The 15999-nt window shown below is 41.1% G+C and overlaps 1 protein-coding gene across 1 annotated transcript in view; it reads left to right on the top strand.

Moving 5' to 3' along the window:
• The window catches only part of clybl (citrate lyase beta like), a 60169-nt gene extending 44493 nt beyond the window's left edge, over nucleotides 1-15676 (top strand). Inside the window, exons 3-8 of the mRNA XM_055031816.1 lie at nucleotides 731-919; nucleotides 6769-6870; nucleotides 8014-8107; nucleotides 9478-9645; nucleotides 12641-12765; nucleotides 14183-15676. Coding sequence (XP_054887791.1) covers nucleotides 731-919; nucleotides 6769-6870; nucleotides 8014-8107; nucleotides 9478-9645; nucleotides 12641-12765; nucleotides 14183-14278 — 774 coding nt within the window. The 3' untranslated portion in view covers nucleotides 14279-15676. The remainder of the gene's footprint in view (nucleotides 1-730; nucleotides 920-6768; nucleotides 6871-8013; nucleotides 8108-9477; nucleotides 9646-12640; nucleotides 12766-14182) is intronic.
• Nucleotides 15677-15999: the final 323 nt, after the last annotated feature.

Genomic DNA, 15999 nt, shown 5'->3' with positions numbered 1-15999 from the left:
CAATCGTGGCACAGAAAGTTTCTCTGACATTTATATATATATATATATATATATATATATATATATATATATATATATATATATATATATACATATATATATATATATATATATATATTTTTTTTTTTTTTTTTTTTTTTTTTAATTTTTTCAGGATAGTACAAAATTAATTTTAGCCAATCTTTCCAGAATAATAACTCTTTTGATTCATAAATGGAAATGTTCAGCCAATCAACTGACTGCTTATTTTCTCATGTCACTCACTCTTAAGACTGTATAGACGTGGTAAGAAGGAAAGAAAATCTTTTTTCTTTTTTTTTTTTCTTCACAGTGGGGGTTGTTAAATTCTTCATTGTGTATTATTTACACCAAATTGATGTATAGACTCTTTGATCACTCATGTATTATTATTTTTATGCTTGTGCTCAATGTAATTTAAACAGGTACATATCTATTAAGGACATTTGACTTTGATAACATTCCTGTCGTGTTTTTCAATTATAATTTGATGAATATAAATTTTTACTTTTTGAATGTTAAGTGGTTGCTGAAATATGCAAGCCATCATTAAAATAACATCATTTCGTCCACAATGGATGTAGTAACTTCACACAGCTAAAATGATTGAGTGCGTTTTGTGTTAATTTCAACCTGCAATGGAGTTAAATTAAGAGGTTCCTGAAATAATCATAATTGATGTGTGTGTGTCTTTTATGTCTCTGTTTGGTAGGCTGAAGCCAGAGAGACCATCGCTCAGATGTTGGGAGAACTGGACTTGGGCCGGACTGAGAAGTGTGTGAGGATAAATTCGGTTTCCAGTGGCCTAGCTGAGGCTGACCTGCAAGTGGTTCTTCAAGCAAAGGTTCTTCCTCCAGCCATCATGCTGCCCAAAGTGGAAGACATTCAAGAAGTCAAATGGGTGAGCTATAGAGCCAGCTGTCCAAAATATATTTATTTTTCTAGAATTCAATAATAATTTAAAATTTTTTCGCCATTTTAAAAGTACTTTAAACACTTAAAGCAAGGCTTTCATTGGTAGTTGGTGTTTGGGTTTGAAGCTGAAGTTTAAAGCTAATGGGAATAAACAGAACTTGTACTCCATTTATCCTTCCTGTTGTCTCTCGCCAGCTGGTAGAACCGCAGATATGTTTCAACAAACTCTTCAAACAGCTTTTGCGCTTCATCATAAATACCTTACTGTTATGAAAATATCTAACTTTGAGGCTCCTTCACTCTAGAGCTGCAGCTACACTAAAAATTGTTTTCATCACAACCACTTGGCACTTTATAAGGAACAATTTACTTCTCAGAAAATGTTGTGTTTTCTTCTGGCTGCTGATCAGGCAAGGAAATGATCTGAATCTGGTTACAAGCCAGTTTATTAATGCATCTTTAGTTTTTTTCTGTCCTAGTTTAATATACTGCAATTGAAGTTCTTTATACTGATGAAAACAAAAGTGTGTGGTTAAATTTGTTAAGGGCCCAGTGGTACTCGCCTTCCATAAGTAACCAAGGGCTTTACATGCTGTTTAACACATAAACATGTGTCGGTATGTTACATCAAGGGAGTGCATTCCCAGTTATTGGCAACTCTGGTAAAGATGTGATTCCTTAAAAAGAGTGGTTGCTTTGGAGACTTTGTGCCCCTCCTCACCACCCCCAACAGTTCTCTAACAGGGTCACTTTGAAGACCGTTTAACCTTTCTATCCTCCTCACACTCTTTTTATTCTATACATTTATAACTTTACACTATCAGAGCATCACAAAAACAAAAATACTGTTCTAAAAATTTTACTTGTTCATTATCAAAATAGATATGTACCGCAGCTTCATTAATAGTTCACATCTACGGCAAAATAGTATTTCCGTTTTGTTTTGAAACACAAGCAGGGCTTTTACTGCTTGTGTTGATGCTCACATGGAACTGACTAAATGTTTTAAACTTCAAATTTAACAATCACATCCACACTAAGATGTTTTGGGTTTGAAACCATGATCGGTTTGGGCTCACCACTGTTATTGCCAAAATCATTTTATTTATTTATGCTAATTATGCAAAAGATGCCTGTTCGTACTCCTTATTTGACATGTTCTCTTGTCTTTTCCATTTTGAAGAGTGATAAGATCACAGTGTCTCACAGGAAGTCATGGATTACCATTTAGACACTTTGGTCAACATAAGAAAATTGAGTATAAATTGAAAACATGTCTGAGATGCATTTACTTTGTAGAAACATTTGGTGGTGCTGGTATTTTGGCTCACATAATTTTGTTCAAATAAATCATTGAAGGCTGGGATTTTTCCAAATATTTTGGTGTAAATATCAAACATCAGTCAGTAAATATTGTCAATGCAATTGCATAAAAGAATACATCTAAGAATACATTTATTCAAGAGCTTGTCTGACGCCTTTAAAGGGGTTTTTAATAATCGGGCTACTGCACTTGACCTTTATATAGATATTAAGTTTTTTGGAAATAATATAAATACATGTAGTTAAGAGCCATTTGTTTGTCATTGACCGTGCCTGTGAATTTCCATAAAAGGCTGCTGTACGGATGTCACGTTCTCAAAGGTCAGGAGAGAGGGACATCATTAATGTAGACCTTTTTGATCAGCTCCATATGCCTCACTTACCACAAAATAAAAACTATAAATGTCTGTTTTTTTTTTTTTTATTTCCTGTCTTTCGTTGTTTGCGTGGTAATAGTTCAACGATGATGAATATGCTTCAAATTCTGAACGTTTGAGCTTTTTTTTTTTTGTAAGTGGCTAATATAGCCTTTTAAAGGCTTCAGTTAAATCTGTTGTGAAAGGCATGTGTCTGGTCTGGTTGGAGACCTTCGCGAACGCACGAACGCCCACGCACACACCCATACACACACTAATATGTACGCATACATGGTCTAGTGGCAGGCGCAGGAAGTTTTTAACTAGTGGTTTTAATTAGAACACGTCTATTTCCTGCTGCCCTTTCTTTCTTCCCAGCATAATTGCTGACAGGTGTTCGCTTATTCACTGCTCCAGCTTTTCATCCTGCAGCACTTTCATTCTCTTCAAAAAGACACTTTTGTCATGCATTTTTCCTTTTAAAATTATTATTATTGTTATTGCAAGAGTTTAAAAAAAAAACAGCAACAACAACAAAAAAACTGTTGGCTAATTAAAAGCTGTATGACGCAGTGTGCTATTTTTCCCCAGCGCCCCCATTCGTGACACTAATGCTCTTGATTGTATGTTTATCCAAGTGCACCTATATGCTGGCTATTAAGCTTACCGCGCTTCTGTCGTGATTTATTTGTGTGTTTCTGCACCAGCAGGCGCACGCACGCTCCAGAGACAAAGACAAGTTCTGCATTGGGCTTCAACTCTGTCATGCATGCTCATCCGATGTCACCTCAGTCCCTCACAGCTCTTTTCGTCTGTGCCCTTACCCAGACTATTCCCTCTGTGTGCGTGTGTACGTGTGTGTTTGCGTTGTAAGCATGTGTCTGATTCTCTCCGCTCTTGTTAGGCCGGGCAGTAAATCCGTCACTTGTTTATTTTTCACCCCCTTTTTTTTTTTTTATTGATATTGGCACAGGAACCTTCAGCCTGATTTGTCGCTAAAAGATGGACTTGCTTGTTTCTCTTTGTGCCAAACTCTTTTGCCTGGCTTTTCTGCTCTCCTCCAGCCCCTTGTGTGACTGACAGGCCTTATTGGGCTGTAACAGGCGTAAACCCCCCTCCACACACGCACCCTTTTGTTCGAGGACAATTCTCACACAGATTCGGAGCCGTGCGCATTCTTTGCCCACCACACTATTTGGTGCACCAGGGACCAAAAGAATCGCGTCCTGTCCCGCTCCTCCTCCTCCTCCTCCTCCTCCTCTCCTCCTCTTCTACTCCTCCTCCCGTCCCCTCCCCTCATCCCCTTTTCTCCGCTTCCCCTCTGTGAAATGAACACTTCAGCAGGCCGGAAACATTTAATCTGGCCCCTTTTGAAGAAAATTAATTGAAACTTGTCCCACTATAGCCTCCTTTCTCGCACCCGTCTCTCCCTCCTTCTCTTTTCATGATTGCGAGTCGAAAATTGTCAGAGGGCTTGTTTGCGTCGTGGCACTGAATGGCAAGAAGAGGTGTTATTTCTTCCCTTGTAACAATTCTTTTATTTATTTAATTATTTTTTCTTCGATTCTGCCCAGAATAGCACCTTAAAGGGTCTTAGTTTTGATAGCCATTGACAGTTAATGGTTTCTGTGAGTGTCAGAGTGACAATAAACAGCCACTGTAGCCCCTCTTTTGCTAGTAAATCAGACCCTGACGGTGTATAATAGCTGAAGAGGAGAGTTTTGAGGAAGGACAGAAACATGTAATCATGGAAGAGTTCTTTTTTTTCCCTTTTTCTTTTTGTCCAGTGGAGCCGTCCCTCGGTAGGATCTAAACCGCTCGCCCGGCCAGCGGCGACGTCTGCTGGATTCCCCAACGACGAGGCCACATCAGTCCGGGTCTTCTCTGTCACAGAAATGGGTTTATCTACACCCTCTTTTCACACTCCGTCTCAGACCACCCCTAACCCCACTCCCGCCCCAACCTCCCCCCAAAAAAACCCTTCCTGTGTTGGCGAGGGAGGGGGGCATATTATGCTAAAACCCCCAGCGTTAGTTTTTATGTTGCCATAGCAGCCTTGCTCCCACAGGGTTGTGACCTCAGATGATTACAGTACAAAGCCTATTGGGTCTTGAAAACCTCTTTGAAGATGAAAAGTCTTTGATGGTTTGTATTTATGCAAATCTCCCCGATATGATTTATCCAACTGAGATTGAATGGAGAGATGATTAAAATTGCCTCTATTTTTTTTTTTTGTCGAACCTCTTCAATGGAGGTCCACTCTTTCAGTTTTCAGAACAAGAGTGGTGAGTGTGGGCGCTATTGTGCTCCTCATTTGGACAAATAGTGATGATGTACCTGGGGTTATTTGTAATGTTCATATATTTATGTATTTTTATTTCTGATGTCTTAAAGAAGGAGCAGACGGAGAGGAAGGGGGAACTCGGAGGTAGACATTTCTTCTCTGAGCTTTTGCTCTCCCTCTTCTTTCTGTCTTTTTTTTTTTTTTTCTTTTTGTCTGGCTTTGAAAGGAAATATCTGACGGAGGGGGCTTTTGTGTGTTTCCAGATGATAGATTTAGGAATTTGGGCAACCCCACTGGCAGTCCAGGGCTAGCTGTGAACTGGTCTGTTGGAAAAAATCGGAATGCTTTGGTCTTCAAAGAATTAAACTTGGGTTTTAAAACCCTACTTTAGGTGAGCTTGCATATTAGCAGGAGTCGTGCAGCATAAAGGCCTCAGCAAAGTGTCACATCGCTCTCTGATTGTTGCTGCGCTCTCCCGTGCTCCCCGCCACAGAGGAGGCACGCGGAAAACAGAATAATGCGGTGGTAAAAACACGCTCAAAGACGTCCCAAATCTTGTTTCTTCTTCCTTTTCCTGCACTTGTGTTTCTTCTCTGTGTGTGTGTCTGCGTGTGTGTGCGTGGGTGCATTTACATGTCTGCATGCTCTCTCAGGGGAGCACAAGCTGTAGTGGAGGAGAACCTCTGAAAGAAGGTAGAGCAGAACACTTCAGACGAAGGGAGGAACCCTGGTGTGCATGTAAAATATTTTATTTCTTCGCTTTTGTTGCTGCTCTCCTGTGCGTGGTCCCTGCGCCACGTGAGCCTCCACAGATGTGTTTCTGAATAAGGACTGAAACTGCCAAGGCGCAGGTAATAAAGGTGTCGGGATTTCCGTCAAACAAGGAATTTTAACGTATGAAGACATTCCCCCCCCCCCACCCCCCTACCAGAGGTTTTGAAAAAAGTTGTAATCCTTTGCAGTTGTTACCGCAGAACAACGCATCCAAATGTAAAGTGACAGAATTTGCAAAGGCGTGCAATTGAAAGAAAAATAATTGCGTTGTTGTCATGATGTATTATGCATTCAAACCCCTTTCCTCTTCCACCTATGAACAAAATCCACTCCATAATCTCCTAGCTAGCTTTTGCTGTTTGTACAATTCATATTCACTCCCCGCCCCCTTTGCCTCATCCACACCCAAATAAAACCCACTGCACTGTTGTTGTTTACAATATTTGTATTCAGCCCATTTTACTTGGCTACCCTGAACTAAAATCCAGTGCACAGTTTTGTAGCTGTCTCTTGTTGTTTGCTGAATTTGCATTCCATTGCAACTCTTTGTGCCATTTCTCGGCTGCTATTTGCTGTTTGTATCATTTCTATCCGTTCCCCTTTATTCTGCTACCCCTGGAAAAAAACTAGTGCCTGGTGCTGTTAAAACTATACAGATGTATTTCTCTGGTTGAATGTAAATGTTGATAGTTGTATAAGGTGCTGCTATGTCACCAGGTCCCTCTTCAAAAAGAGACTGTAGATCTCAGCGAGGTTTTTATCTGGTGAAATAAAGGTTATTGTTATTATAATGTGTTATCATTTGTCAATACTAATGAAGTGATAAAAGTAAATTGACAAATTCAACCAAATGTTAAAAATAGTGTCAGGTTACATAAAAAAATGAAATGAGAAAATATTTTTTTTCTCAAAGTTAAATGTATTTGAGTCACCAAAAACCTATTTTTCCACTTATTTGGACTGTGTGAACATGATTGGTCGAAAGCACTGCAAGTAAATTAATTTATTGCAATTGCTGAGTGCTTTATTGTCTCCCAGTCACACAAAACCGCGGGTATTGTTAATGAGCGGAGCCTGAGACGTTGCCCGTGTGTTCAGTTTGTTGACAGGTTTCAGCACAACTTGAAAGGACGGACGCTGACAGACCCCGTTCGCCTCGTCACCTTCGTGGAAACCGCTGCGGGCCTGCTCAATTTTAAGGTAGATTACGAGTAAATAAAAGGGAATCTGCAAACGTCAGATTTTTTTCTTTTTCTTTTCTTTTTTTTTTTTTTTTGCTGTTTGTTCATTGTTGGCTTTAGATTAAAGACTCCATCAGCATGAGGAGAACTCGACAAACATCCAGAAAGAAAGAGGATCTAAAGCTCCTCCACCGCCTCTCGAAATGCCCTCCGTCCTCAGACGTCCTGACATTGTTTAATTAGTGATAATTTAATATCCTCGTAGAGAGAAAATACTTTAGGACATTTCAGTTGGAGTCAGTCAGATTTCCCTAACAGTGCAGCATGACCTTCAGCTTCTTGGAGGGGTAAAGAGAGCAGATTTGGGGAGCAACCAGCTGGCAGTCCTTCTTTTAGTTCATCTGTCAGTTCTTCAGTATAATTCTCCGACTGCGTTTGTGATCATGTATGTGTGTGTGCGTGTGTGTTTTGTTGGTGGTTAGGAGAGGGGAGGGGGGGAAAGGAGGGTTTGCCTGGTCCTTACACAAACCCTTTATTTTCGCCCAGACTGAACACCAGGTAACAAACTTTCTGTAGCACAGCTAGAGGCGGTATTAATTTGGAGCTGGGAAAAAAAAGAAAGAAAAAAGCCTGAAAAACATCCGACTAAATGTCACTCTTTACTAGAGACAGTCCAGGTTTTTGTTCTTTCAGTCGCGACTGTGGCTGCTAGTCTAATGCGCTTTTATCTGTAACACCTGTGTGGCTTTTAATTATGTTTTGTTCCAATCTTTTAGTGAGCCCTGAGCAGATTTCTGGCCAAAACAATAAATTAACGAGCAATTTCCTAGATGAAACAGGTAATATTTCCCTACTGGTGCTGTTAGATGTGTGCACAAATACAATTTTGTCTTTCAAGCCAAAACATAATTTAAAAGAAATATGAGAAAACAAAGGAAAAAGATTGCAGTTTTGCAAAAATACTGTAAAGTTCAACACTATATATTCCTGATAACACATCAGAACTAATCCATGCAATAAATTCACAGGTTTTTGTTCATTTATTTTCTCCTTTTTGTTTTGTTTGCTCGTGGTTGTTTCTGTGTTTTTAATGTTGCAAATGTGTCTCTTCTGTCCAGCTGCTCCTGCCACTGTTATGCTGATGCATTTTGTTCTCCGTCAGGCTGTGTGTGAGGAAATCCGCCAGCTCGCTCCCAGGGCCGGGCTCCACCATGACGGCGTGGTGTTTGGCTCCGATGACTTCTGTGCCAGCATAGGTGGCGGTCACACTCTGTACTTATATTTTTACACATTTAAAGAGCAGTAGATTAGATATTCACACTGATACTTTTTGTGCGATTCTTTGCAAAAATATTCAGACCACTTAAACCTTTCCACCTTTCTGACTTTAAAACAACAAACAAGGACATATTTTTGTTTGGATTTGAAACCAATTGGGCAACGCGGAGTATTGGCAAGTGAGGCATGGATATGTATACCGCTAAATAATATCTGGTGCAGTCATTTGTCTTCAGGAATCATTTCCCTAGTTAACAAAGCCCATGTGTGTTCAGTTTAGTCTCTGTAAATCCAGCTGTTCAGCGAAGGCCTCAGCAGTTTGTCACAACATTAGTGGATAATCAGCATCATGAAGACCGAGGAATACGCCAGAAGCTGCTGGGATAACACTGCGGAGAACTTTTATACAGGCTTACATTATTAAACAGACAGACTAAGATGTCACCTTTCACCTAAGCTGACAGGCAGGGTAAGGAGATCATTAATCAGAAAAGCAGCCACGATGCCCTTGTTCGCTGTTTACTGAAAAAGTATTAGCCACGAGCTAAACAGGCCTTTTCATTTATAAACTGGAGTGCAGGAAAACCAAGACGTAACATCGCTCTTACGATGTTACGTAACACACAAAGGTGATAGATACGTGGTAGTGGCAGCATCATGCTGTGGGATGCTTTTCTTCAAAAGAGACAGGGACGTTGGTCAGAGTATAACGGGAAGATAGAGTTCAATGCAGAAGGAAACCTGTTTAGCAGCTGCAGAGAATTTGAGACTGGAGCAGAGGGCTCGCCTCCAGATGAAAACAGTAACTTGTTAAAATGGTACAGTCAAAGTCTAGACCTGAATTACGCTGCGAATATTTGGCGGGACTTGAGAATGAACTCACAGAATGCTATGCTTACACTATTTTGCGAAAGAGAAAAGGGCAAAAATGAACCCCGGTAGAGATGTACTCTTAAGCATTTGCTGTTTCTTCTGTGAAAATGCAGTTCTTGTGCATGTTAACTCACGGCAGCTGAATACAAATGCACGCCACACTTTTCAGATTCATAGTCATGGAAAGCATGTATCGTTTTCCTTTCACTTTAAAACAATCGCTTTATTTCAACCCATCACATAATTCCCTTACAAAAATAACTGAGCGTTTCGTTTATTGTTGCAATCAAACAAATTTGAACATTTTGAAAGGTAAGTAATGATTTTGTAGGAAAATCTGTATATTTGAATGGTTATCCCTCCTGTTGGGTGATTTAAAAAGCCTCCTTCTAGTGTAGAGTCACTGTGTGTGTTATTTATTACCTCTCACTCTTCTACCTCAGCATTCTTGCATTTGCCTCCCGGCCCTCCTTAGGTGCCACGCGGACTAAGGATGCCAGAGAGCTGCTCTACGCGAGGCAGAAGGTGGTGGTGACCACCAAGGCTTTTGGGCTGCAGGCCATCGACCTGGTTTACATCGACTATAAAGATGTGGAGGGACTGAGGCTACAGGCCAAGGAGGGAGCTCTCATGGGTTTCACTGGTAACATTTCTGCCGCTTTCTCTGACTGTAATCATGATTAATATCCTCCAGGTGCTCCTTTGATAACTGCGCTTGCTTCCCGTTGTTATCAGTTTTTGTTGTATTAATTGCATGCCGTATCATTTCTGGATCCTCCCTGTGGGAGAACATTACAAAGGTCTCATCTGCTGAAAGCACTCAAGACGTCCTGCTATTTAGATTTGTTCTTTTGTGATGACGATGTCGCCATAAAACGATATAGTGCTTCACGACGGAACAGTTTAGAGTCTGCTTCCACTCTCAGTAAATATTAATAATTTAGACAACTGCATCCTGAGGAGTCTGTATTCTCATCAGTGGCGGTTTTTGATTCCGTGGCTCTCTGTCCAGAGCGGCAAAAAAAATGGCAAAGGAGAGACATCGAATCAATGACCTGCCCGTCATGGGGCGCGAACCGAAGCACACAAAATACCTGCACATCATGTTATATCGGTGTGTGGGTTGCACTTCTTGCTGTTTCCCACAGAAATTCATCCAGGTGACCTTGTTTGCCACTTCTGCCCTCCCGTGTGTTGCAGTGTGATACGTGTGTGTGTGTGCTTTGTTGTCTATCCTATTTCTGCATCTTCAGATCTACACTCGGCACATGATTCCTGAAGCTTAGGCAAGAATAGACTGAAAATCCTTTTTGTTAATTGTTTGTATTTGTTTGGGCCTGATGGATTTGCAATTTATCTCTCGGTGCATGATTTTGAAAAGCTGGGGAGGGGGAAACAGCTGGTTGATGAAATAAATGGTTCAGTTTGAAAGGTAGCAGAAGCATTTAAAGCCGTGGATTAGTGCCGCACAAGCCGTGGGCACTCGGTATAATCTTGGTTAGTAGCTATTACTGGCCCATGTGTGCTTAAGCAATAATACGGTGCTGCCAGAAGCTCTACCTGCGCAGTAATTGACCTTGGCACAACCTAAGCTGGGAGCAGCACCCATTAAGCGCAGAGTACAGAACACCAGTGCTCCGTACTGGGGAGCTTAGGAGAGAATTGTTTTGAACCAATGTGCACACCAGAAGATAATGAAATATCATCTTTCATGATATTGTAGTTAAATATTTTATTGACTTCCTATTTTATATAGTCTGAGTTGTTGGTTTGCATTTGTTTTAGCGATAGAAAAACAATTCCTCTGCTCTCAGGGACCACGTTTCACTTCAGACCCCAGGACCCTGTCCATCATTCGCCTGAGAGCACTTTGCTAAATAGCCGTCCTCCAATAAGGTGCCAGCCCCACACGGCAGCCAGGGATTGGCTGCAGGGCGTGAATGATGCATTTTAGGAGAACCAATGGATTGTAACCAAGGGCACCTGAGTCACCCACCCGGCCCTGTTGGAACCATCGTTCTCTTGTTGTCCTAAACAGCTGCACACACAAACACACATACACACACAGATGGGCTGACATAAAGATACGCTTTCTTGTGGTAAAATATGACATAATACGTCAGGTCTGATATGTAAATCTTTCCATCTTATAGTTTGGCTACCTCCAGCCAAGTTCTTGTTTGTTTTTTGTTTTGTTTTTGTCTGTTTTTTGAAAAACAAAAAAGTTAAAAAAGATTAAAGCATTCTATTGTAATTTAACATGTTTTTTTCAAATAAAATGCAGCTTTCGTACTATGTTTACTATGACATGAAAATACAAACTAAACACCTCAGAGTTAACGTGATCTTTGCCAGATCTTTTCTTCATGGGTTAACTAGGGTGGGAAGAGCTTGATGAAGCAACTGGGTCCTCTCCTCCCCCCGTATTTTTCCTGCCCTCTCCTCTGTGACTTTTTTTTTTAACCCTACTGGCTTGTGCAGCCCGCCTGCACTGCCTCCTTGAAGGATTTGTCGCTGGCGACAGAGCTAAGCCCTAAAGTGTCGGGCTGCCGCTGAGCCGCCGCTCTCGCCAGACATGTTCATAACCCTCAACTTTATCGCTACAAGTTTGATCTGCAAATGTACACGGGATTATATCCACAGCCTTCGGCCACATTTAACAGAGAAGATGGCTGTGTGTGTGTGTGTGTGTGTGTGTGTGTGTGTGTGTGTGTGTGTGTGTGTGTGTGTGTTGTGTGTGTGTGTGTGTGTGTGTGTGTGTGTGTGTGTGTGTGTGTGTGTGTGTGCGTGTGTGCGTGTGTGTGTGAGAGATTGTGACCAACAGAGACATAACTCCTTGTTAGTCTTCAGTTTCAGTCTTTTAGCGACAGACTTTTCTTTTGCCGTAGTGAACTCTTACGAAGTTCACTACTATTCACTGCTATTCATTCCCATCTGTTTCACCACAGTCTATTTGGACATGCAGTCAGAGAGAAGTCAGTTGTGTATAGACGTCGAGTATCACCAAGCCCGGCTCTAAAAATATTTTCAAATGCATTATTTACACACATACTCATTGACACATCCTACTGATTTTTTCAAATAAGTAATACTTTGCTGCTGCAATGTTGCACAAATTGATGTTGTGATGACAACTTGAGTTGGCGTACATACCAGCTTCACCCTTAGTCGAAACAAAATGCCTGAGCGATCACCTGCTATTAGATGACGTTGATCAAAGTAATAAAACTGTGTGAATGAGCAGAAGAGAGAGGATGCCAGTGTTTAAAGCAGGTACCAATTGATGCATTGTGTCTATGAAATGTCCCCAGGAAAATTGCTCTTTAAAAAAAAAAAAAAAAACGAAGAAGAAAAGAAAAACGTAACAAAATGAAGTGGTGAAAGGGCAAAAATGACCAGCATTATGTTGGAGGGGAAAAATAAAAATAAAAACAAGCAGCTTCGACTAAAAGAGCTAAACGTTCTGGTGTGTGTGTGTGTGTGTGTGTGTGTGTGTGTGTGTGTGTGTGTGTGTGTGTGTGTGTGTGTGTGTGTGTGTGTGTGTGTGGGGGGGTGTGTGTGTGTGTGTGTGTGTGTGTGTGTGTGTGTGTGTGTGTGTGTGTGTGTGTGTGTGTGTGTGTGTGTGTGTTTCTCTCCAGGTAAACAGGTCATTCACCCCGGGCAGGTCCAGGCTGTGCAGGAGGAGTTCTCCCCGAGTCAAGACAGGGTCCAGTGGGCCGAGGAGCTCATCGCTGCGTTTGACCAGCATCAGAAAGAAGGAAAGGTAATGATGGATGTAGAATCATGAATCATTTCTCTGCAATGATTTTGTTTCAACCAAACAAGACTTTAATATTATTTATTGTATTTAAGCATGGGGTTGTTACTGATGGAGATTCAGGAAGTTGATCAAAACTCTTTCAATTTTACATCGCACAGTTCCCACAAATTAAAGTCTTGATTTGGTTGTATGAAGCATAGAGTAATACAGAGCTCCCTCCTCCCCTACTTATTTCTACGTACTGCTCATCATCTCCACCTTCCCCTCTCTTATAAGAAAGCTGAACTTCATTATTTTAAAACATTTCTGGTCTTGAAAAACCAGATGTGTTTTGGAAGTAATGGTATTTCCTGCTGAGAAATGCATATTTGCATTTTTAGAGAGAACATTTTGTATTAAAAAAAAAAAAAACAGAAAACATACAATTAAAATTACAGTTGGGAGGCCATGTATATGTTAAAAAGTCAACTCCATGCTCTCCCTGTGCAGATAGCCTGACTAATTAACGAGGCGATGTTAGGTGCTAATTTAAAATGAGAAAATAACTAAAACGTTCTTTCATATAAGCACTAGAAAACTACTAGTGAAATTAGTTTGTGCTCAGGATGTTTTTAAGGTCTGTGCATCTAATTCAAAATAACAATATCCAAAGATTTTATGTAATTATTTTTACTGTAAAAACAACAGCAGAAATTGTTCTTTGTGTATGAATAAAAGCTAGTACAAAAGATTAATGCTACATGTATTCCTTCTTTTTTTTTTCCTGTTTTTCGCCGTTTTTCCATAAATGGTCCAATGTAATGCAACAGCAGTGTTTTTACTTGAGAGTACGATGCCAGAGAAATCTAATTCTGGCTCTAGCCTGATTGTTTGTATTATAAAAGAGCAGCTCTTGCCGGACCCATCTGTAACTGGCCAGCGTCTCTCTGCTGCCCGTACGCTGCGATGACACGGCTGTTTCTCTGCTCCAACGCTCACACTGATCCTTTGTGTGCACACCTCCATAGCTCAGGCTGCATACTGTACACCCCTGGGTGACTCTAAGGACAGTGAGGGGAGGGGATTTGGGCCAATTAAGTGTACAATATTATTGTCCCTAATTTAGTGCATGGTTGGAGCCTGTGTGCTGAGCTCTGTGGGCTGTCTGCTGAGGTAATACACAATCTGCCCGCCACCTCTCTCTCCCTGCCAGGGCAGCGCCCGAAGGGATTCATATCTTAGCCTTCCCTCAGCCGAGCCCTTCGTGTGTGTGTTTTATTTATTACTCTTCCTTTGTCTATCTTGTTTCATGTCTGAGAAGGAAATAAACAAAACCTTGCTATTATACTAACTCCCAAAATATGGACAGAATTTTGACTTTTGCAACTGATTGTATGTATGAAACGTATGTTTCCAGTGCAATGTTTGTGTTTCTCCTCAGGGTGCGTTCACCTTCCGCGGCAGCATGATCGACTTGCCCTCGCTGAAGCAGGCTCAGAACATCCTGACCCTCACTGCGGCGGTGTCGAAGAAATAATCGGAAGGGCCGCAGGTCTGAAGCAGGACAGGAAACTGGGAATCTCACAGACAAAATGAGCACTTGGAAAAACTTTACAGACCATCCCCCTGGTGCAAGATTACAGTGGAAAACATGGTTTATGCGTGTTTAATGACAGGAATATGTAGCTATGTCCGTGTAAATACTTAGCAGAATCTTACTTGTATTTGATGTGGTGTGTGCGCAGTGTGAAAAGTGCTGTCCTCTGGAAATGAACCTTGCGCACTTTTTCTGATGGCGTGTTCAACCATCATGTCACCCTCCGTCGCTTCAAAAGATGAATGCTCTCCCATCAGCATGTCCTGGCAGGAGGGGGTAGGGGGGCAAAGGGTAAACAAACAACACCACTCTGTTGTGGTGGGTCCATTCCTCGGGCCCTTGTGGCTCCACTCAGAGCGGGACGTCCGCCGCCTGCCTTCACACGAACACCCTCACGTTTTTTGCGTCAAAAAAGTTAAAGGAGGAATTCTCAGTTTCATTCGCGGTTTCCTTTTCAACTGCAAGGCCTGAAAGTAAACTGTGCGCAGCAACATTTTCACTCACTTTCTACATTAGGGCGGCGTGCGCTTACGGCAGCGTTTGTCGAAAATAGCGTCAGCGGAACATGAAAAATGAACTCCTTAATGAGCGGAGTGAAGAAGTCACAAATGAAAGCACAAAAGGGGTCTTTGTGGAGCACTTGTCTGACTCGCAGAGGCTGTGAAGTGGGTGTGATGTTCAAGGAGAGACAGATTAGTGGCCATGTTGCTCCAGCAGACCAGGACCGAGGCTTTGTCTCTCTGACTGCGGATGGGAGGATAATTGAGGGGGTGTCGAATGGTTAATAGTGCCATTGGTGACCATGGTAATGAAAGGCGCCATACCACCTCTACCCCACCTCATCCCTGCTCTCTCTCTCTCTTTTTTTTTTCTTGTTTCTTTCCCTTTACTGTATGATGTATTGTGTCTGGGACAGACCCGGTGTCCATGCCAGTCCCGTCCAGACAAAAAAGAAAAGAAAAAAAAAGAGAGAGACAGAAACGGCTCCTGCAACCAGCCAAAGACCCCGACAGTAAGCCGTCGCACTGGCAATTGGCCACATCGGTGACTCGAAACTGGTTCACTCTTTGCTGCCATATGAACATATTGAGCTTGTTTTCAAACTCTAATGAAAAAAAATGTTTTGTTTGATTGAAATGTAATATTTGCAGCCATTTTTGGATTTTCTGTGCTATCAAATGTATAAACTCTAAAACAACTGACGTATAGTTTGCCTTGATTACTTAGAATACAGATTGTTGCCATATTTTTCTCTAACCTCTGCTTAACTTTGAAATGTTTTCCTCTTCCTTGTGAAACTTTTGCACATTTGCATTAAAAATCGATCTATTAAAAATGTCCAATCCAAACATGTTTGCTGTTTTAGGCCAAATAAGTTATCAAACTTGATCTCTGGGATCAAGTAATACAAAAAAAAGAATAGGTGGAATGTATGAAACACAAACATGTAAACCAATTTCATAAAGAGTCAGAAAAAAGTACTGAATTGAATGTTCCTTTGTTTTCGTTTAAAGTTATATGTTAATTATGTCTATGTTTCTGTCATTCATTCATTTTATTATTATTCTGAAATGACTACAAGTATTCATTTGTTCATCTTATTTATCTTTTTTTGTTGCTTAAGATAGGGTTGAGACGAACCCTAACTCATGAATGTCCAG

This window comes from Poeciliopsis prolifica, unplaced genomic scaffold, assembly GCF_027474105.1.
Source record: "Poeciliopsis prolifica strain line A6 unplaced genomic scaffold, Auburn_PproV2 SCAFFOLD007, whole genome shotgun sequence".
Taxonomy (NCBI): domain Eukaryota; kingdom Metazoa; phylum Chordata; class Actinopteri; order Cyprinodontiformes; family Poeciliidae; genus Poeciliopsis; species Poeciliopsis prolifica.
Note: the sequence above shows the minus strand (reverse complement) of the source record. Positions and strands in the feature narration are given on the sequence as shown.